This window comes from Neoarius graeffei, chromosome 2 (genome assembly GCF_027579695.1).
Source record: "Neoarius graeffei isolate fNeoGra1 chromosome 2, fNeoGra1.pri, whole genome shotgun sequence".
Classification (NCBI taxonomy): domain Eukaryota; kingdom Metazoa; phylum Chordata; class Actinopteri; order Siluriformes; family Ariidae; genus Neoarius; species Neoarius graeffei.
This window is the reverse complement of record NC_083570.1, coordinates 66,713,327-66,736,303: the sequence shown is the minus strand read 5'-3', so window position 1 is coordinate 66,736,303 and position 22,977 is coordinate 66,713,327. Positions and strand designations below refer to the sequence as shown.

At 44.6% G+C, this 22,977-nt stretch overlaps 1 protein-coding gene across 1 annotated transcript in view; it reads right to left on the bottom strand.

The window, feature by feature from the left end:
* hcn4l (hyperpolarization activated cyclic nucleotide-gated potassium channel 4l) overlaps positions 1 to 4,160 on the bottom strand; it is a 57,294-nt gene extending 53,134 nt beyond the window's left edge. The window contains exon 1 of the mRNA XM_060909080.1: positions 3,538 to 4,160. Coding sequence (XP_060765063.1) covers positions 3,538 to 4,160 — 623 coding nt within the window. The remainder of the gene's footprint in view (positions 1 to 3,537) is intronic.
* Between the last annotated feature and the right edge of the window lie 18,817 nt (positions 4,161 to 22,977).

The window sequence follows — 22,977 nt, the reverse complement described above, 5'->3', positions numbered from 1 at the left end:
GCAGGAATACTGAAATCCGCAAAACTACCACCAAGCAACATATCAAAGCAGGAAGAAAGAGCAATAAGAAGTTTGGCCAAGAATAAAAACATCATGATTTTACCCGCAGACAAAGGCAGAACAATAGTCATAATGGATACAGCACAATATGAAAACCAAATGAACAGTATGTTGGCAGACACCATCACATATGAGATCCTCAAGAAAGACCCCACAGAGGACAAGAAGAAAAAACTAAAAGCTTTACTGAAGTCTTTATTGGAAGCCAACAAAATTGAAAAACAGACATACAACAATTTAATACCCACAGCCAGCATAACCCCCCGGATCTATGGCACACCAAAAATACATAAACCAGGAGCACCGTTACGTCCGATTGTGGACAGCATCGGATCAGTCACTTACAACCTGTCTAAAGCGCTTGCGGAGATAATCAAACCACTACTGGGCCAAACAGAACAACATTGCAAAAATTGAAAACAACTAGCAGAACAACTCAGGAAAATAAAAGTGGAAAAGGATGAAATATTAATATCACACGATGTTGTCTCCCTATTCACAAAAACACCGGTGGAAGCTACACTGAGAATTGTACGACAGCGCCTCAAGACAGACAAGATTCTCAAGAAACGCACACAGTTATCAGTAGAAGACATCAGTCAACTGCTCAATTTCATTGCCACATCCACATACTTCCAGTTCCGCGGAACAATATACAGGCAGAAGGAGGGGTTTGCGATGGGGGACCCACTCTCCGCTATAATGTGCGGCTTCTTCATGGAACACCTTGAAAGAGAGGCTATTACATTTGCCCCAGAAGAATGCAGGCCCACATTATGGAGGAGGTATGTAGATGACATCCTGGAGAAAGTGAAAGTCGGACGCACCCAACAATTGACAGATCACCTCAACTCTATAGACGACACCGGCAACATAAAATTCACGCACGAAGAGGAAACAGAAAAATCAATAGCGTTTTTGGACATAAAAATTCATCATACAGACGACGGAGACATCAAAATAACAATCTACAGAAAACCGACACACACTGATCAATATCTGCTCTGGACGTCCGAACACCCCATCGCACACAAACTGAGTCAGAACACTCTACAAACGTGCATCAATCATAACTGACCCCACAGAACGCGCAACAGAAGAACAACACATACGGCAAGCTCTGATCACATGTCAATATCCACCATGGGCCATACACAAAGGCGCACAACAAGTGAAAACAAAAGAAAAGACGCAGGAAAAAGGAAGAAAACAGACAACCCAAAAACAGGAAAGTAAAGCAGTAGTGACTCTACCGTATGTCAGAGGAGTTACAGAACAAATCCAAAGAGCCATGAAAAAACACAACATACAAACACCCGTGAAACCACACACCAAACTACGACAGCTACTAGTTCACCCTAAGGACAAACTCGACCAACACAGTAAATGTAATGTCATGTATGAAATACCATGCCTGTCATGCAATAAAACCTACATTGGGGAGACAGGAAGGAGTTTTAGTACACGAAAAAAGGAACATAAAAAGGAATGTGAAAAAGAAACAGAACAGAGACAAACAAGAGCAATAAAAGAAAAAGCTATGCAAGAGAACCTGAAATCAGCAATAACGGACCACTGCAGAAGGGAAAATCATATAATGGACTGGGACAATGCTCAGATCATACAGCAAGAGAACAACAGATACCACCGTTGGATCAAGGAGTCAATAGAAATCAGAAAGCGTAGCCCAAGAACAATAAACAGGGATGAGGGGGCATACATGCTCTCCCACACCTGGAGCGCCGTCCTGAGGGGGCAACACTGACAGCGGGAGGTGTGACCGACCTGTCAATATTGACAGGGAGGTCACACCTCCATAACATCAGCTGATTATAAAGGCACATCACACACCAACATCCGGGTGACCCTCTAATGAAGACGGAAGTTACACCGTCAAAACATGTCAGGTAAAGGTAAAAAGCTTTTACATGTCTGAAATAAAAGAAAACTAATTATTTTGATTCACAGCTACGGTCAATTTAGAGTCACCAGTTAACCTAACCTGCATGTCTTTGGACTGTGGGAGAAACCGGAGCACCCGGAGGAAACCCACGCGGACACGGGGAGAACATGCAAACTCCACACAGAAAGGCCCTCGCCGGACACAGGGCTCAAACCTGGACCTTCTTGCTGTGAGGCGACAGCGCTAACCACTACACCACCGTGCCGCCCTATTGAAATATCTACAAAAAATAAAACAATCACAGTGCATTAATCAGAGTATTATCATAATATTAATCAAATTGGGCGGCCTAGTAAAGGTTGTCCATTATAATCATGCTAAGGCCATGTGGTCCATTTCAATCACCCGACTGTTACAATTACCCCATCTATACAAGGACAGATCCATTAAATAAATTGTGCCATCATAATCTCTTTGAATATTTGCTCCTAATAACACCTGTGATTGTGCTAACTGATTTTGATTGCACTATTTTTTGGGTTTATAGCCATGTTTGGCATTTATACAAAGGATACAGGGTTTCCAAGATTTGCAAATCATCTTATTCGTTTTTAAATTTACGTTGTACACAGTGTCCCAAATTTATGGAATTGGGGTTGTACTAGAGGACACCCACAACACATGGGACTCAATGGAAAAATGAACATCTTCCTTATTGCTTGGTCCAAAACATAATAATGCTTGACTTTTTCCCAAGCCACTTTATCTTGAGCTAAGAAATAATCACTTTATTGTTAACACAGGTGGCACGGTGGCGTAGTGGTTAGCACTGTCGCCTCACAGCAAGAAGGTCCGGGTTCGAGCCCCGTGGCCGGCGAGGGCCTTTCTGTGCGGAGTTTGCATGTTCTCCCCATGTCCGCGTGGGTTTCCTCCGGGTGCTCCGGTTTCCCCCACAGTCCAAAGACATGCAGGTTAGGTTAACTGGTGACTCTAAATTGAGCGTAGGTGTGAATGTGAGTGTGAATGGTTGTCTGTGTCTATGTGTCAGCCCTGTGATGACCTGGCGACTTGTCCAGGGTGTACCCCACCTTTCGCCCGTAGCTGGGATAGGCTCCAGCTTGCCTGCGACCTTGTAGAACAGGATAAAGCGGCTAGAGATAATGAGATGAGATGAGATTGTTAACACAAGCCCGCTACTTATAAGGTTTTCCTTAAAAGTATACAAACAGGTCTGCCATTAGCTTGTCAGATGCTGATTCTTCAGGGCTTTAGTCTGCCATTACTGGACAAGTAGCATGTCAGTCATTTATGCAGGCAGTAATTACTAATCACACTGAGGTTTATCTCTGATTACGGCACAACGGCTTCAAATTACCAGCAAAACAAACCATTACAAGTGGAAAAAAGTGGAAAATAGTCTATGTGGTGACATGATGGCAACCGTGAGAAGTGACACGCGTGTGGACACCTGGAAGAGATCTGCTGATAGTAGTGGTGATAGTAATTAATGCAGGGACGGACAGACAGACGGATGGGTGGCTGAGTGGAAACCCACTCCTGTGGTGAATCCTTACCTGAAGTCGCTGTACGGGTGAATGATCCACGACCCGGCCGATTTGACTCGCTCTTGCTCGCGCTCCACTGCCTTCTCGCTACCAAACATGCGCAGAGAGAACTTGTTGACTCCGGGCTGCAGCATGGCGCCCAGTTGCCGGTGTACGAACCCTCCCTGATAGAGGCGCTCTTCGTCGGGCGCCATCTGCTCGATGCCCTCCAACTTAATGAAAGTCGCGTGCTCATCGGAGGCCGCGCTCTGGCTCTCCGCGCAACCAGCAGCGCCGCCGCGCGCGCCCTCCTCCGCCACTCCATCTTCCTCTGGAAGTCCGTCTTCGCCACCATCGTCGTCTTCTTCGACGATGAGGCGCTTCTGCTCGTGCGCTTCGGCGTCCGCTCCGTGGCGGCTGGTGACGGACGACAGGCTCCCTTTAAACCTCCGGCAGTCGCCGTTTGCGTTGCTTCTGAGCGCACTGAGCGCGTCTGGCTCACCGCTCGCGGCCTCGGGAGACACTGAAGGCGCCAGCGACTTCATACGGACGCTCTTTCTCCGCGCGTCCGCGTCGCCCTCGTCCGATTTCTGTCCGATTTGATGGGGCAAGCTGTACAGACGCTTGCGCATGGAAGAATGCAACCTGTCCATTTTGGTTTAGCGCACGAACGAGAGAGCGATTCGCGGTCAGAGTTCGGCTAGATAAGAGCAAGCGCGTGCATAGCCTGTAAGTTTCCCACAACAGATGCGTTTTTGTGCAACGCAGACGGCTGGCCACAGGTATTAAAACGCAAATCAGTGCAAGTGCATCTCGCTGCAGCCTCGTGTACCATCCCCAGGTAGCGGGTATGTGAGAGCAGAATGAACGCGCTCCCAGAGAGAGAGAGAGAGAGAGAGAGAGATCAGGATGCTGGAGCACTGACGTATCGGAGCAATGAGGAAACAATCTGACGAGCGTTTCAATGACAAAGCCCCGCGTGTTCCTAACTGTTCCATAAAGGGCACGTTCGAAGCCCCAAAACAATGACGGACACACGATCAAACGCCATCGCGAATCCAAATAGTGTTTCTTGTTGTTGTGTGAACGTACACGAGGACAAAAACCTGTCACGTTGCCACAGCAAAGCTCGAACCACCTAAAACCAAACAGGGGAGGAGGGGGGTGTTAGAAAAACGCCACACACTCGTGTAGGCTATTCATTTGCTGATGTTAGACCGGGATTATGGCATACTGCACATGCTGGGAACATAGAATAAAACACACTAGATGCTATTCATTAGGTGATCACACTGGGTTTGGGAAAAAGCCTTAGATGTCTCCATTGCGCAGTTGGTTCTTTGTTAATCGTTATTGCGATGTTGACCTTTGCAGTACCTGTATCACAGAAAACTGTGCACATTCAGACAAACGGGTGGAACAGATTTCTGCGCACTGCACACCTTTAAAGGCTCTCTGAACACATTGGGTTTTGAGTTCCTTTCTGATGACTATATAAGATTCTACGTGTGTGCAAATGCAATCTATCTAGTCAAGTCAAGTTTATTTGTATGGTGCTTTTAAAAAATATTGTCCCAAAGCAGCTTTACAGAATTTGAATGCTTAAGACATGAGATAATTTTATCCCTAATCTATCCCCAATGAGCAAGCCTGTGGCGACGGTGGCAAGGAAAAACTCCCTCAGACGACATGAGGAAGAAACCTCGAGAGGAGCCGGACTCAAAAGGGAACCCATCCTCATTTGGGCAACAACAGACAACATGACTATAACATTAACAGTTTTAACATGAAGTCAGTTTCGTTGATGTTATAAACTCTTGATTAATGGAAACTTGAATGCAAAACTGTTCATGACAACTGCAGTCCTAAAGTTAGCAAGTCAACTGTAGTCCTCAGCCATAAAAGCATTACTGTAAGTGTCCAGAGTGTCCTTTAGGTGTGACTTTCAACTGTCCATATGGGGCCGTCCAACACAGGAGTGATGCGATGAGACTCCAACCAGACATAGGGCATCAGGATGGATCAGGCAGGTCTGAGGAGCAGAAGAGGTCAGCATCTCGAGCTCAGGATTGACATGTAATTCAACTCTCCCTTCCCTTCCCTTCCCTTCCCTTCTATTGTACAAGCAAACTTTTAGTCTAGACCCCTGAAGAGCCCCCCTCCACCCAGGGGCCCTGCATTGTCAGTTTCACTGTTCTGCCCTGCCTGTGATCTCAGACACCACACTTTCGGTTAGGGTTTTGATGAATCACAGAATTCACATGATCTAACAAGTATACTGACAAAAAAGCATCTTTGAATGTGTATAATATAAGGATCAAAGTCCTTCCCATGCCATGTGGCGTATAGGGCGGCGCTGATCTCTTTAGACTATAATTGGCATACAGCTGTATTGTTGAATGTTGTTCATATGCATAAATGTGTTGGTAATGAGTGACCTTTTGTGCACACCTCTTGACAGAATAATGCAGTGGAGTAAAATGTCCTGCTGGAGTGTGGACTGTATATGTAACCAGGGATTAAACTGGGATCAGCAATTGGAGGAATCCTCCCCCCCCCCCCCCCCCCACACACACACACACACTACCACCACCACCACATTTTTTAAATGGGTAGTAACAATTTGGGAATAGCCAGGATTTTTCTTTTTTTTAATATTGATTATATCAATGTTGATATCAGTCACATTTGTTTGGACCTTAAGAGGTCCAAATAGGCTATGTATCTTTAAAGCTTTACTCTAAAAGCTAATTAAAGGTGCATCACAGACACATTCCCGTATAAAGGATACACACCAAAGGTACCAAACATGTACCCCTTGATGGTGTCGCCTCAGAGACAAGGAAAAGTATAGTTTGGTACATTGGCATGCACATGTGAAATGTTAACATGAAAATAAGTGAATCATGTTAAATAGCTGGGGTGGCACTGTGGAGCAGAAGATAGTGTTGCTATCTCACAGCTCCAGTCCCCAATTCTGTCCATATCTTGGATTATTGTCTGTGCAGAGTTGTACATGTTCTACCTATATCTCTGTGGGTTTCCTCTGGGTTTTCTGGTTTCCTCCCACACTCTAAAAAACATGCTGGTACACAGCAAATTCCTCAGTGTGGAATTAACACTTTCAGAGTTAATTTGTGTCCAACTGGACCTATATAAACACAGTAGGGTGTTAAATCAACACTCTGGGTGTTAATTCAACACTGGGGATTTTGCTGTGTAGGTGGATTATACACTAGATTATCCCTAAGTGTGTGTGTGTGTGTGTGTGTGTGTGTGTGTGTGTGTGTGTGCGTGTGCGTGCGCATGTTGTTCTGTGATAGACTGGCATCCCATCCCATGGGAACATGGACACATTTTCCTTGAACACGATTATATAGACTGAAATTAAGACTTCTTTGACTGAAGGAATATAGTTTGAAATTTTGAAATTTTTGTAAAGCAGTGATAAACTATATTACTTATTCGCAATGCTTACTTATTATTATCACTGTTATGTCCTACTTTAATTTACAGCTCCATAAATTATATTATCGGCTTTGTAGATATAAACCAAAAGCGGGAAAGCTCCTCATAATTTAGCTTGTTATGTAATGTCTGATACACTGCCCGGCCAAAAAAGAAGTCTCACAATATTTGGTTGGACCACTTTTAGCTTTGATTATGGTGCACATTCACTGTGGCATTGTTTCAACCACCTTATGCAATGTCACAACCTTTATTTCCATCCAGACTTGCATTTTTTTTCCCCTGAGATCTTGTCTTGATGACAAGACAAGATCTCAGCAAAGAGAGTCGCACTACTCTATACAGTCTTCTCCAGCACGTCCCAAAGACTTTCAGTGGGGTTAAGGTCAGGACTCTGTGGTGGTCAACTCATGCGTGAAAATGATTCCTCATGCTCCCGGAAACACTCTTTCACTATTTGAGCCCTGATTTTATGCCTGTGCCATCAGGGGAAAAAAAATCCATTGATGGGATAACCTGGTGACTCAGTATATTTAGGTCAGCTGACTTCATTGTATTGCTCCATAATGTTGCTGAGCCTTGACCTGACCAACTGAAGCAACCCCAGATGATAACACTGTCTCCAGGGGCTTGTACAGTGGCCACTATGCATGATGCTCTTCTCTTCTTACCCTGAATCACCCATCATTCAGGAATAGGGTAAATCTGGACTCATCAGACCACATGACCTTTTTCCATTGCTCCAGAGTCCAATTTTGTGCTCCCTAGCAAATTGAAGCCTTTTCTCCTGATTAGTCTCATGAGCAAGTGTTTTTTTTTTTCATGGCCACACAGCCGTACCAATCCTGTGAATTCTCATCACATTGTGAGCGTGGAAATGATCTTAATTTGACCATTACACATAGCTGTGAGTTCTACTGAGGTTTTTTTTTTTTTTTTACAATTCAACTTCACCAAGTGTTTAAGTGATCTCTGATTATGGTCAGTCAAGCTCTTTTTCCGACCACATTTTTTCCACAAAGTTAATTGTTTCCCACTATCCTTCCAGGTTTTATAATGGGTTGGACAGTTCTTAACCCAATTCGAGTAATTTCAGCAATCTCCTTAGATGTTTTCTTTGCTTGATGCAGACCAATAGTTTGACTGTTCTGAAACACAGTAACATCTTTTCCACAAGCAGGGGATACATCTTCCGACATGATTGTTTAAGAAACAAGAAGCTACTTCCTACAACCCCGATTCCAAAAAAGTTGGGACAAAGTACAAATTGTAAATAAAAACGGAATGCAATGATGTGGAAGTTTCAAAATTCCAATATTTTATTCAGAATAGAACATAGATGACATATCAAATGTTTAAACTGAGAAGATGTATCATTTAAAGAGAAAAATTAGGTGATTTTAAATTTCATGACAACAACACATCTCAAAAAAGTTGGGACAAGGCCATGTTTACCACTGTGACACATCCCCTTTTCTCTTTACAACAGTCTGTAAATGTCTGGGGACTGAGGAGACAAGTTGCTCAAGTTTAGGGATAAGAATGTTAGTCCATTCTTGTCTAATGTAGGATTCTAGTTGCTCAACTGTCTTAGGTCTTTTTTGTCGTATCTTCCATTTTATGATGCGCCAAATGTTTTCTATGGGTGAAAGATCTGGACTGCAGGCTGGCCAGTTCAGTACCCGGACCCTTCTTCTACGCAGCCATGATGCTGTAATTGATGCAGTATGTGGTTTGGCATTGTCATGTTGGAAAATGCAAGGTCTTCCCTGAAAGAGACGTCATCTGGATGGGAGCATATGTTGCTCTAGAACCTGGATATACCTTTCAGCATTGATGGTGTCTTTCCAGATGTGTAAGCTGCCCATGCCACACGCACTAATGCAACCCCATACCATCAGAGATGCAGGCTTCTGAACTGAGCACTGATAACAACTTGGGTCGTCCTTCTCCTCTTTAGTCCGAATGACACGGTGTCCCTGATTTCCATAAAGAACTTCAAATTTTGATTCGCCTGACCACAGAACAGTTGTCCACTTTGCCACAGTCCATTTTAAATGAGCCTTGGCCCAGAGAAGACGTCTGCGCTTCTGGATCATGTTTAGATACGGCTTCTTCTTTGAACTATAGAGTTTTAGCTGGCAACGGCGGATGGCACAGTGAATTGTGTTCACAGATAATGTTCCCTGGAAGTATTCCTGAGCCCATTTTGTGATTTCCAATACAGAAGCATGCCTGTATGTGATGCAGTGCCATCTAAGGGCCTGAAGATCACGGGCACCCAGTATGGTTTTCCGGCCTTGACCCTTACGCACAGAGATTCTTCCAGATTCTCTGAATCTTTTGATGATATTATGCACTGTAGATGATGATATGTTCAAACTCTTTGCAATTTTACACTGTCGAACTCCTTTCTGATATTGCTCCACTATTTGTCGGCGCAGAATTAGGGGGATTGGTGATCCTCTTCCCATCTTTACTTCTGAGAGCCGCTGCCACTCCAAGATGCTCTTTTTATACCCAGTCATGTTAATGACCTACTGCCAATTGACCTAATGAGTTGCAATTTGGTCCTCCAGCTGTTCCTTTTTTGTACCTTTAACTTTTCCAGCCTCTTATTGCCCCGTCCCAACTTTTTTGAGATGTGTTGCTGTCATGAAATTTCAAATGAGCCAATATTTGGCATGAAATTTCAAAATGTCTCACTTTCAACATTTGATATGTTGTCTATGTTCTATTGTGAATACAATATCAGTTTTTGAGATTTGTAAATTATTGCATTCCATTTTTATTTACAATTTGTACTTTGTCCCAACTTTTTTGGAATTGGGGTTGTACATCAGTTAGGGTTAAAAGAATTGTTGCCAGCTGAAACATACTAATCACTGCTGTAATTATCCAATCAAAGGCTCTTATGTATTTAGTTATTTAAATCCAAATGGTGACTTTTTTTGTCCAGACAGTGTATATTGAAGATCATAAAAAGACAGATCACATGTCCATGCACTATGGTAATATAAAAGTCATATAAGTCATTAGGTATCAGCGTTTCCACATTTCCACATTTACTTCTGCACTGGTTACAAGCTAATTTTAAGATTCCTTTTAAATGGCTGGAGTTTGTGAAACAAAAATTACGCAGAGAAGCTCCTAAATATATGTCACAATTGCTATTTTTCTGCATAATGTGAAGTCTGTTAAAGGGGCTGACTGAGCCGTCCCAGAATTCAGTTTATTGTTTTTTTTTTAAGCATGTGACTGCTACTCTGCAAGCTTTCAGCTTTCAGCCTTGGGCCCAAAGGGTTGCCAGTTCGATTCCTGGGACCGACAGGAAAATTGTGAAGGGATTTGAGTGAATGAACAGCACTTACCCCTCCCTCTGTATCATGGCTGAGCAAGGCACCTAACCCCCAACTGCTCTCCAGGCCCTGTACAATAACTGCCCACTGCTCTGGGTATGTGTGTGTGTTCATTGCTGACTTGTGTGTGCATGCGTGTGTTCACTGCTTCAGATAGGTTGAATGCAGAGGAGGAATTTTGCTGTACTTGAGTGTACATGTGACCAAATAAAGGCTGCTGCTTCTTCTTCTGTACAGCAAAACCTTTGCAAATTCACTGTTAGTGATCCCTTTGAAATCCATCTTAAACCTTTTCTTCATCTACATGTATACGTGGAAGTTGTGAATAGAATATGCCTGATATTTTCTTTCCTTCATGGCCACCCGTGAGACGACTGAGGCAGGTTCTGGTCCATTACAATGGAATAACCATATGAAAATGGAATGGATCAGTCGAAAGAATTAAAAATAACTACTTTGACAAAATATCTTAAATTTCACATTATAATTTATGATCTTTGGCTTAGGATGTCCCCGAATTGTTGCGGATTGTTTTTAAAACAGTGACATATCCATGGATGTGAAAATAGCAACTCGGTACTTGGCGCAGAGGCTTCTGGGAAGGGTCAGCTGGACCCTTTACATCTTCCTGGCTTTTCCCAAGGACTAATCTGAACAAATGGAGGACTGTGCATTTGCTGACCTTGTCCCTACATTTTGAAATAGTCTCTCCTGGGACATTATCATATTCGGTGAGTATATTTAAGAAATGTCTTAAAAAACTTTAAAATTTGCTTTATTGGTTCTTGAATTCATAATAGGATGATTTCTAATAGGAGAATCTAGAGGAAACCTATACAGGAGAACAAGAGAATAGTAGCTGCAATGTGGCAACCCTATCTGCTGTCCCCCATGCTGCTCATAAAAGTAAACCCCCAACCTTCTCACCCAAAAAATGCCAGTAGGTTGACTGGCTATATGCGAAACTGCCTATAGATGTGAATGAGTGTCTGATATGTGTGCATAGTTCCCTGCGATAGACTGGCATGCCATCCAGGGTATATTCCGGCCTCAAATCATGAACGATTGACTGCTGATGTTTTTTCATCCTATTATGATTTATCATATCATTGTGCTTTGCTTCCTGGGCAATTTTATTGTTTTATGGGTTTCATGTGAAGAATTGTGGTATACTAAATATTGTGAAGGTCTTTGTAACTAAGGTGTTTGAAAAGCGCTCAGATTAACTTACTATTTATTTTTACTTACTACCTATTTATAGCGGGGGCAGCACGGTGGTGTAGTGGTTAGCGCTGCCGCCTCACAGCAAGAACGGCCGGGTTCGAGTCCCGTGGCCGGCGAGGGCCTTTCTGTGTGGTGTTTGCATGTTCTCCCCGTGTCCGTGTGGGTTTCCTCCGGGTGCTTTGGTTTCCCCCACAGTCCAAAGACATGCAGGTTAGGTTAACTGGTGACTCTAAATTGACCGTAGGTGTGAGTGTGAATGGTTGTCTGTGTCTATGTGTCAGCCCTGTGATGACCTGGCGACTTGTCCAGGGTGTACCCCGCCTTTCGCCCGTAGTTAGCTGGGATAGGGTCCAGCTTGCCTGCGACCCTGTAGAACAGGATAAAGCGGCTAGAGATGATGAGATGAGATGAGACCTATTTATAGCTATTTATAACTTTGTTGGTGGAGGTTATGTTTTCACCTCCATTTTTTTTGTTTGTTTATTTGTCTGTTCCTAATGTAACTTAAAAAGTAGTGAATGGATTTTGATGAAATTTTGAAAGGTGGGTCATGGGCCAAGGACCAATTGATTAGATTTTGATGCCAATTTGAATATGTGGCTTGGTGGAGGTATGCACTCTACCATGTGCCCTTTAATTATATCGAGTTATTTTGAACTATTGTTGCATCTGCAGGGGTGGCACAGTGGTGTAGTGGTTAGCACTGTTGCCTCACAGCAAGAAGGTCCTGGGTTCAAGCCCAGCGGCTGGCGAGGGCCTTTCTGTGCGGAGTTTGCATGTTCTCCCCGTGTCTGCGTGGGTTTCCTCCGGGCGCTCCGGTTTCCCCCACAGTCCAAAGACATGCAGGTTAGCCTAATTGGTGGCTTTAAATTGACCATAGGTGTGAGTGCGAAAGGTTGTTTGTCTCTGTGTGCTAGCCCTGTGATGATCTGGCGACTTGTTTTAGCCCTGTGATGATCTGGCGATCTCCAGCTTGCCTGCGACCCTGTAGAACAGGATAAGAGGCTACAGATAATGGATGGATGGATGTTGCATATGCAGAAGGGGAAACTTTAATTTCCAGTCATACAGCTCTTAGCATTTCACCATTTTGGACCAGTGGTAAAGTGTTCAGTTAATATGTTCAATAGTAAAGATGAATAATTATTTGTTATTAAATAAATCAAATATAAATATCACCTGATTCATAAACATTTAGTCTGATTCCATGGAAAATGAGCTTATACTGTTATTTTAAAACTGTGTGTTGTATGAAATATTGTTTTGAGATAGTATAGCTCATAGGTACAAAACAAAGCAACAACAACAAAATTTTTTTTAGCTGTACAGTGTTTTGAGTAATTTCACGACTGGTCAGCAATGCCCCCCTCTGTTATGCTGTTAGAATTGCTGCTGCAGAAGCTGCTGTTCCGCAGAGTGAAACTGTAACTATTAAACATCTGTGATCACAAAAACATATAGGCCTGTGTTTAAATAGCTGCAAATTAATGAACAATTTGGGTATAATTATTGACACCAGGGTAGTTATATATTCAATAATTATATATTAAGAGTTGCATTGTTATAATTAGTTATATCTTACTTAATGACTAGTATATCTGATAGGCACATTTGGATTGGCATATTTCTGAAGTAAAGCATAATGTTTCAAAGCTAAGATTCTTTTTATTCCCATCCTTCATGTATGCAATAATCTGTTTGTTTGCTATGCACTTAAAGATAATAATGCATCATATAAGACATATAAGGAAAAGACAAACAGAAATATACACTCACCATCCACATTAATAAGAACACCTATACACCTGCTCATTTATGCAGTTATCCAGTCAGCTAGTCATGAGGCAGCAGCACAATGCATAAAATCATGCAGATACAGGTCAAGAGGTTCAATTAATGAGTTAATGTTCATATCAAACATTGGAATAGGAAAATTTGTGATCTCTGTGACTTTAACTGTGGCATGGGTGTTGGTGCCAGATGGACTGGTTTGAGTATTTCAGAAACTGCTGATCTCTTGGGGTTTTCACACACAATAGTCTAGTATTTACAGAGAATAGTATAAATAAATAAGTAAGTAAGTGTGCGACAGTTCTGTGGGTGGAAATGCCTTGTTGATAAGAGAGGTCAAATTAAATAGCCAGATTGGTTCCAGCTGCCAGGAAGTATATAATCGCTTTTAATTACCATGGTGAGCAGAAAAGCATCTCAGCATGCACAAAACATTGAACCTTGAGGTAGATGGGCGACAAGACAAGACAACACCGGGTTCCACTCCTGTCAACCAAGACCAATAATTTGATGATATCATATGCACAGACTCACCAAAATTGGACAATTGAAGATTAAAAAAATACTGAGTCTTTTTCCAGTCTTCAACTGTTTAGTTTCGGTGAGTCTGTGCACATGATAGCCTCAGACTCTTGTTCTTGGCTGACAGGAGTGATGTAGTTTTCTGCTGTTGTAGCTAATATACAGTGGTGCTTGAAAGTTTGTGAACCCTTTAGAATTTTCTATATTTCTGCATAAATATGACCTAAAACATCATCAGATTTTCACACAAGTCCTAAAAGTAGATAAAGGGAACCCAGTTAAACAAATGAGACAAAAATATTATACTTGGTCATTTATTTATTGAGGAAAATGATCCAATATTACATATCTGTGAGTGGCAAAAGTATGTGAACCTTTGCTTTCAGTATCTGGTGTGACCCCCTTGTGCAGCAATAACTGCAACTAAACGTTTGCGGTAACTGTTGATCAGTCCTGCACACCAGCTTGGAGGAATTTTAGCCCGTTCCTCCGTACAGAACAGCTTCAACTCTGGGATGTTGGTGGGTTTCCTCACATGAACTGCTCGCTTCAGGTCCTTCCACAACATTTCGATTGGATTAAGGTCAGGACTTTGACTTGGCCAATCCAAAACATTCACTTTATTCTTCTTTAACCATTCTTTGGTAGAACGACTTGTGTGCTTAGGGTCGTTGTCTTGCTGCATGACCCACCTTCTCTTGAGATTCAGTTCATGGACAGATGTCCTGACATTTTCCTTTAGAATTCGCTGGTATAATTCAGAATTCATTGTTCCATCAATGATGGCAAGCCGTCCTGGCCCAGATGCAGCAAAACAGGCCCAAACCATGATACTACCACCACCATGTTTCACAGATGGGATAAGGTTCTTATGCTGGAATGCAATGTTTCCCTTTCTCCAAACATAACACTTCTCATTTAAACCAAAAAGTTCTATTTTGGTCTCATCCATCCACAAAACATTTTTCCAATAGCCTTCTGGCTTGTCCACGTGATCTTTAGCAAACTGCAGACGAGCAGCAATGTTCTTTTTGGAGAGCAGTGGCTTTCTCCTTGCAACCTTGCCATGCACACCATTGTTGTTCAGTGTTCTCCTGATGGTGGACTCATGAACATTAACATTAGCCAATGTGAGAGAGGCCTTCACTTGCTTAGAAGTTACCCTGGGGTCCTTTGTGACCTCACCGACTATTACATGCCTTGCTCTTGGAGTGATCTTTGTTGGTCGACCACTCCTGGGGAGGGTAACAATGGTCTTGTATTTCCTCCATTTGTACACAATCTGTCTGACTGTGGATTGGTGGAGTCCAAACTGTTTAGACATGGTTTTGTAACCTTTTCCAGCCTGATGAGCATCAACAGCGGTTTTTCTGAGGTCCTCAGAAATCTCCTTTGTTCGTGCCATGATACACTTCCACAAACGTGTTGTGAAGATCAGACTTTGATAGATCCCTGTTCTTTAAATAAAACAGGGTGCCCACTCACACCTGATTGTCATCCCATTGATTGAAAACACCTGAGTCTAATTTCACCTTCAAATTAACTGCTAATCTTAGAGGTTCACATACTTTTGCCACTAACAGATATGTAATATTGGATCATTTTCCTCAATAAATAAATGACCAAGTGTAAGATTGTATGTGTGTTCTCGTGCATAGCTGTACTGAACTTATGACCCTTTCACACCCTGGTAAACGTGCATAATCGCGAGAACATACTCTTTTATTTTCTCTGTACCTTCTAGTTTCGCTGAAACCACATTCCTGGTTCCTCCTGTTCTAGGGGGTGTATGGTCTGCTCTTTCATGTATAATAAAAACGACTCCTTATCTGGCGAGTTGACCTTGTGCCCCCGAGCCCCTTACTTATCTTGTCACGCAAGCTTCTGATGTATATAAACCCTGCTCTCTGTGTGTATCACTGAGCAGTGCCTGAATAAACCAGATTGATTTAATTCGTGTGGTTTGCTTTAACCCTGCTCCAGAGCGCTCTTACGTCAACGCATCTGAACTGAGACAGACACAGGTTCTAACAATTTGGTGACCCCGACGTGATACTCTCAATCAGGTAAGACATGTTTGATTGACTACCTGGTTGGCAGTAGTTTCGTAGTGTCCTACGGAGGACAGTTTTCCCTGGTTCGAGTCCAGGAAGAGCGCGCTATACAAATTTGTACTATATTTGTTGTCTGTTCCTCTTCAGATCCGTTTGTTGTCATTGTACGATGGGAAGCTCGTTCCCTAAGCCTGCGCCAGGGGAAACCCCGGCCGAATGGATGACTAGGTGCGGTTTTGCTTATTATGTTTCTCCCTGGCTCGATAATTTGGCAGGTTGGACTGAGGCCAACCCTCAAATTCCTTCCTATCCTCGTCAAGGTACATTCGATCCTGGTTATCTTGCATCGGCCCATCGCATGATTTATGAGGGATTAGGGGACCCCGGCTGGGATCGCCCGTATATGCGGGATGGATATGCCAAATGGTATGATATGAAGAAGATTTGGGATAATTTTAAACAGGCTTATACTCCCCGTTCAGTCCTGAAATCCATCCCGAAGCCTCGGGCTGCACCCGTCACCAAGGAAACGGAGGAGGCGGCGCTAGGAAAATCCAAATCTCATTCTGCTCCTCCAGCCTCGTTAGATAGTAAACCTCCACCTTATAGTAAGGCTGGAAAAATTACTGGTAAATCGTCGTCATCTGTAAAAACGATTCCTAAAATTTATCCGTCCCTGGCTGCTGTGTCTGCGTGCCCCCCCCCCACGGTTGACAGAGGGCAGCGTCCCGGGGGAATAAAGGGTGCGCCTGCATCAGCCAAGAACGGCAAAGACGAAGAAAGTAGTGACGATACCGATGATGACACCGATGACGATGATGATTGGGATAATCCCGACGATGTGGGACCAGACGCCGGCTCGCGTCCTTATCCGCCACAAAACGCTGCTTGTGTATGGGTCGCAAAGCGCAGTGGTATTGATATAACTCCCCCGTCCCCGTCGGCTCTTAAGGACATCATCTCACTTCTTCCGTCACCCGATAAGCCCTTGCTTTTTGTTGATCAGTTAATTAATGTTTCTCGTAATTGTCAGCTTACGGGAGCTGACTACCGGTTTATTCTGCAAAATAAATTAGGAGGCGCATATGATGAGACAGCCCTGTTAGAAAACGTTCAGGTTCTCGCCCCCGTCAATGATCAAGCTGAAAATATTAAGGAAGAGTATGAAGGGGATGACGGTCGCCCGCGTCGGCGCACCGTGACTACCTTCTTTTGGAAGGACACGCCGGACGCGCTGCAGCAGCTTCGTGAGCAGTTGACGCGATACCTGCTCGCCTTAAAACAAGCAAATAGAGACCTGTCACAGGTCACTAACTGCAAACAGGAGCGTTCTGAGCTGACGTCGGCCTTTTGGAAACGCTTTGGGGAAGTTTGGCAACATTTGGGAGGTCTCGAACTCAATTTGGCAAACCCGAACCCAATGTTCTTGTCCACCTTTTTGTCTAATTGTCGCCCCGAAATACAGAGCGTTTTAAAACATCACTGGAGTGACCGGAATAATCTGGTCCTCCGTCAGGCCGGGGAGCGGGTGCGCACGTTGGAGAGCGATGGTCTCTTAGACTGTAAAACGAATAAAGCATGTTTATCCGTCGTGCCGGGCGGACGAGCGGAGGGACGACAGGAGAGGGGTCGCCGAACGGGACCGCGCGGTGGGGGAGGGAGGAGAAATGGAAAGTGCCACTATTGTGGAAAAGAGGGGCACTGGATAAGAGAATGTCATGCGAAACAGCGAGATGAGCAGGAACGCGAGAAACCCGTCATGCGCGCCGGTTCAAGCCCCACAGGGCAGAGAGATCCTGCCCGCCCATAGGGCTGCCCTCAGAGCGATGAAACCCCGACCGTTGCTATGTTAAATCTTTTATTCAGCTCCCCTCTTAACGAAGATCTTCCCACTATTGTTTTATGCCTGGCAGGGACTGAATATCCTTTTTTACTCGACACCGGGGCTACCATGTCCTCAGTGGGGAGGGAATATGCGGGTCCTTTATCTACACGGTCTGTAAGCTCTGTGGGAATAGAAGGGGTTCCTTTCCATTCCAGTTGCACGCCCCCCCTTTCTGTTACTTGTGCCCTTGATCCTTTACTGAAGTTTTCTCACTCCTTTGTTTGCATGCCTGATTGCCCTTTTAACCTGCTTGGACGGGACCTCTAGGGCTCTCTATTTCTTTTAATGGCTCACACATGGTTGTTGACATACCAGACGAAACCTCGTCGGCTGCTCTTGCCCTCACCTCTCTTTCTCTCCCCCATAACCTTCTCAATGCTGCTTGTGCCGTTACCTGCCTCACACCCTCTCTTTCTGATCTCCCAGCTTCTCTTTGGGCGGAACATAAGGACGAGGTGGGCTTTGTTAACTGTACCCCTTACGAGGCGGTCATTAAACACTCTTCGCCAGTATATGTAAAACAGTACCCCCTTTCCCCAGCTAAACTGTCTGGCATTGATGATGTTCTGTGTTCTCTCCTAGAGCAAGGTGTGGTTGTTCCCTGTGTCAGCCCTTATAACACTCCAGTGAATCCGGTGCAGAAGCCCAACGGCACGTGGCGTTTCACCCAGGATTTGCGTAAGATTAATGAGTTAATTATCCCAGTCGCCCCATTAGTTCCAGACGTTCCCTCTCTTATGGCCTCGATTCCGTGTGAACATGCGTTTTTCTCTGTGATTGATCTCTGTTCTGCCTTTTTCAGCGTCCCTGTGGGCCACGACACGCAGCCCCTGTTCGCTTTTACGCACAGGGGAAAGCAGTACACATGGACCAGGTTACCCCAAGGATATGTCGATTCCCCCGCGGTTTTTACAGCCGTAGTGAGGGACGCCTTGGCCGATTTGTGCCTCCCCTCGGGCTCCTCCGTGCTCCAATACGCGGATGATCTTCTGGTAACGGCGAAGGACGAGGACCTTTGCGCTAAAGCCACACTCGCTCTCCTCTCTCTTCTGGCGCAAGAAGGTTTCAAGGTCTCACGAACTAAGCTTCAGTTCTGCCTCCCCAATGTTCGATATCTGGGTCACGATCTCTCCCAGGGCTCCCGCAGGCTCAGCCCCGAGCGTGTGCAGGTCATCCTAGACACTCAGGTGCCTGCCACCAAACACGCCCTCATGGCTTTTCTGGGACTTATCAATTACTGCCGCCAGTGGATTCCTGACTGTTCCACCTATGACAAGTGTCTGCGCTCTGCAATTCTGCACTCGGACCCTTTGACTCAGCCCCTGGTGTGGTCTGATGAGATGCTGACGGCCTTCAGGGCCTTGAAACAGGCTTTATGCTCGGCCCCTGCTCTCGGACTTCCGAATTACCGTTTGCCGTTTCATTTATATGTGTGCAACCAGCAGGGAACTGCGTCTGGGGTTTTGGCGCAGGAGCACGGGGGGGGTATGCGGCCTTGTGCGTTCCTCTCTAAAACTCTTGATTCTGTGGCACAGGGCCTCCCTGCTTGCCTCAGGGCGGTGGCTGCATGTGCTGTCATGGTCACGGACGCTGAACGGCTGGTTTTGTCTCACCCGCTCGTTCTCCACACCTCACATGATGTAGTGCACGTTTTAAAGAACCTCAGTACCCAGCATTTATCTGCGCAGCGTCGCTCTGGATACGAGTCTATTCTTTTGGCCACCGAAAACCTTACTGTTAAGCCCTCCTCCTCTTTTGATTCTCTCGCGCACGCGCTTCAGCGCCTCCTCAATTCACAGGATGATTCTCTTCCTTCTGAAACACACGACTGCATTTCTAGCATTCTTTTCGAGACAAGTATCCGCCCCGACTTACGCTCCACCCCGTTACTTTCAGGTGATTCGCTGTTTGTGGACGGCTCGTGCTCACGCCCCTCTGACGGCGTTTTCGTGTGTGGTTATTCTGTGTGCCGCCTTCCTGATGAAACTGTTGAAGCTTTTTCTCTTCCTTTCTCCTCGGCTCAGGCTGCCGAACTATACGCTCTAACTCGTGCATGTGTTATTGCCCAGGACACAGACGTCACTGTCTACACTGATTCACGTTACGCTTTCGGCGTTGCTCACGACTTTGGTCGGATTTGGGCTTCGCGTGGGTTCACCACTGCAGACGGTAAGCCCATTTCTCATTCTTCGCTTGTTACTGATCTTATTACAGCGTGTCTTCTCCCGCGCTCTTTAGCCATTGTTAAGACTCGTGCTCATTGTATTGGGGACTCTTTTGAGATCAGGGGAAACTCTCTCGCCGATCGCATTGCCAAAGCCGCGGCTGCCTCCGGTGTTTTTCCGCCTTCGCTTACTCTCTCCCTGGTCTCATCCAGTCGCATGATTAGTGCCGTTCTTCCGGACATTGACTTGATCTCCCTCCAGGCCTCCGCTTCGGCCTCAGACAACCATTTCTGGGACTCATGCGGCGCGCAGCCGTCTGACGGCGTTCGGATCGATGCTCAGGGCCGCCTTTGTTTGCCTAGACATTGCACTCCATTTCTCGTCCGCGAGTTTCATGGTCCCACTCACCGCGGACGAAGGGGGGTAGTGGAGGATTTATCCAAAATATTTTGCATCGACAAAATACACACCGATGTACATCACATTCTAGACAGATGTTTAACGTGCGCCCAGAATAATCCATCTAAACCAGGCGCGGTACATCAGCACCTTCCCATACCTGACACGCCGTTCCAGGAATGGCAGATTGACTTCACTCACATGCCAAAGCAGGGCCCCTTTAAGTATCTCTTGGTCATGGTCGACAAATTTTCACGATGGGTGGAGGCTTTCCCTTGCGGGAAAGAAGACGCTCGCACGGCGGTAAACAAATTGACGCAAGAAATCATTCCGCGTTATGGTCTCCCGGTAGGGATAGACTCTGACAAAGGTACGCCGTTCACCTCTAAGGTGACACAAGAACTGTGTAAAGACTTAAAGATCCATTGGCGTTTCCACATCCCGTACCATCCACAATCCTCCGGCATTGTGGAGCGCGCAAACAGAACAATCAAGGGTAAGCTGCGTAAAGCCATGCAAGAAGCTGGTACTAAAAACTGGGTACAAATTTTACCCTTAGTCCTCGCTGACATGCGAATGACCGCTCAAGTGGCCCTCGACAACCTGTCTCCGTACGAGCTCGTGATGGGCCGGCCTTTTCCTACACCCTGGCGCAGAGGTATGCAGGCTATAGGAACGAGTGATCTTGATGTACATCTCAGTGAGTACGCCGTGGGTCTCATGCGGGTACTTGATGAATACTGGACGAGACTAAATTCCAAAAAGCCTCCCATTCCTGAGGCACCCACTCACCCCTTTGAGGTAGGGGATAAAGTGTTGGTAAAGAAATTCGCTAAATTAGGCACTCCTCTAGAGGAACCACCCTACAGTGAACCCACGGATGTGCTCGCTGTAACTCGAACGGCTGTACTAACTGACCTTTTTCCACAGTGGATTCATGCCAGTCGAATAAAGAAGGCTCCAATGTAATAGAAATCTATATTGTTGATGCTTAACAGGTTTTTGTGTTTCAGAAAGTTGCTGTGACAATAGCTGACGGCCTTTTCAGGGATCCCCTTTCCAGCATCCGGAGTGATCCGGTTTCGGCTGATCTACAAAGAGGGGATGGTCGGTGCGTCCCGCAGACTTCTGAACTGAGGAATCTGGAAGACACGTGAGCCTGGGCTACCTTCAACTATCTACATCCTGTGGACACAGAAAGAACAAAGTCAGTGACCAGTATGACTTTCCTTCTGGTATTGGTCTTAGTGCTTGGAGCAGGGAATCCCGCTCAAGCCAGCCACGAGGACAACGTTTTTTGGCAATTTGCCAACTGGACTGCTAAACAACATACTAATCAGTCTTGTTATGTCTGTCAATACGTTAGAGTCTAAACTGTAGTTATACTCTGTAAACAAAGTATAAAAGAGGGGATTGTAAGATTGTATGTGTGTTCTCGTGCATAGCTGTACTGAACTTATGACCCTTTCACACCCTGGTAAACGTGCATAATCGCGAGAACATACTCTTTTATTTTCTCTGTACCTTCTAGTTTCGCTGAAACCACATTCCTGGTTCCTCCTGTTCTAGGGGGTGTATGGTCTGCTCTTTCATGTATAATAAAAACGACTCCTTATCTGGCGAGTTGACCTTGTGCCCCCGAGCCCCTTACTTATCTTGTCACGCAAGCTTCTGATGTATATAAACCCTGCTCTCTGTGTGTATCACTGAGCAGTGCCTGAATAAACCAGATTGATTTAATTCGTGTGGTTTGCTTTAACCCTGCTCCAGAGCGCTCTTACGTCAACGCATCTGAACTGAGACAGACACAGGTTCTAACACCAAGTATAATATTTTTGTCTCATTTGTTTAACTGGGTTCTCTTTATCTACTTTTAGGACTTGTGTGAAAATCTGATGATGTTTTAGGTCATATTTATGCAGAAATATAGAAAATTCTAAAGGGTTCACAAACTTTCAAGCACCACTGTACCTCAAGGTTTAATGTGTTGTGCATTCTGACATACTTTTCTGCTCACCACAGTTATAAAGAGTGCATATTTGAGTTATTATACTAGTGCATTTCAAACAATTATAATATCGTGAAAAAGTTATTTTTTTGTAATATAATTTAAAAATCGTAAACTCATATATTCTATATTCATTATATGTAAAGTGAAATATTTCAAGCCATTTTGTTTTAATTTTGATGATTCTGACTTATAGCTCACGAAAATCAGAAATCCAGTATCTCAAATTATTAGAATATTTCGTAAGCTCAATTAAAAAAAAAAGGATTTACAATACAGAAATGTCCGACTTCTGAAAAGTATGTGCCTTCAGCTCACCTGTATTTTTGGGCTGGGTGTTTCTCATCTTCCTCTTGACAATGCCCCACAGATTCTCTATGGGGTTCAGGTCAGGCGAGTTGGCTGGCCAATCAAGCACAGTAATATCATGGTCAGAAAATCATTTGGTAGTAGTTTTGGTACTGTGGGCAGGTGTTAAGTCCTGCTGGAAGAGGAAACCAGCATCTTCATAAAGTGTGACAGCAGATGGAAGCATGAAGTGCTCTAAAATCTCCTGGTGGGTGGTTGTGTTGACTTTGGACTTGATAAAACACAG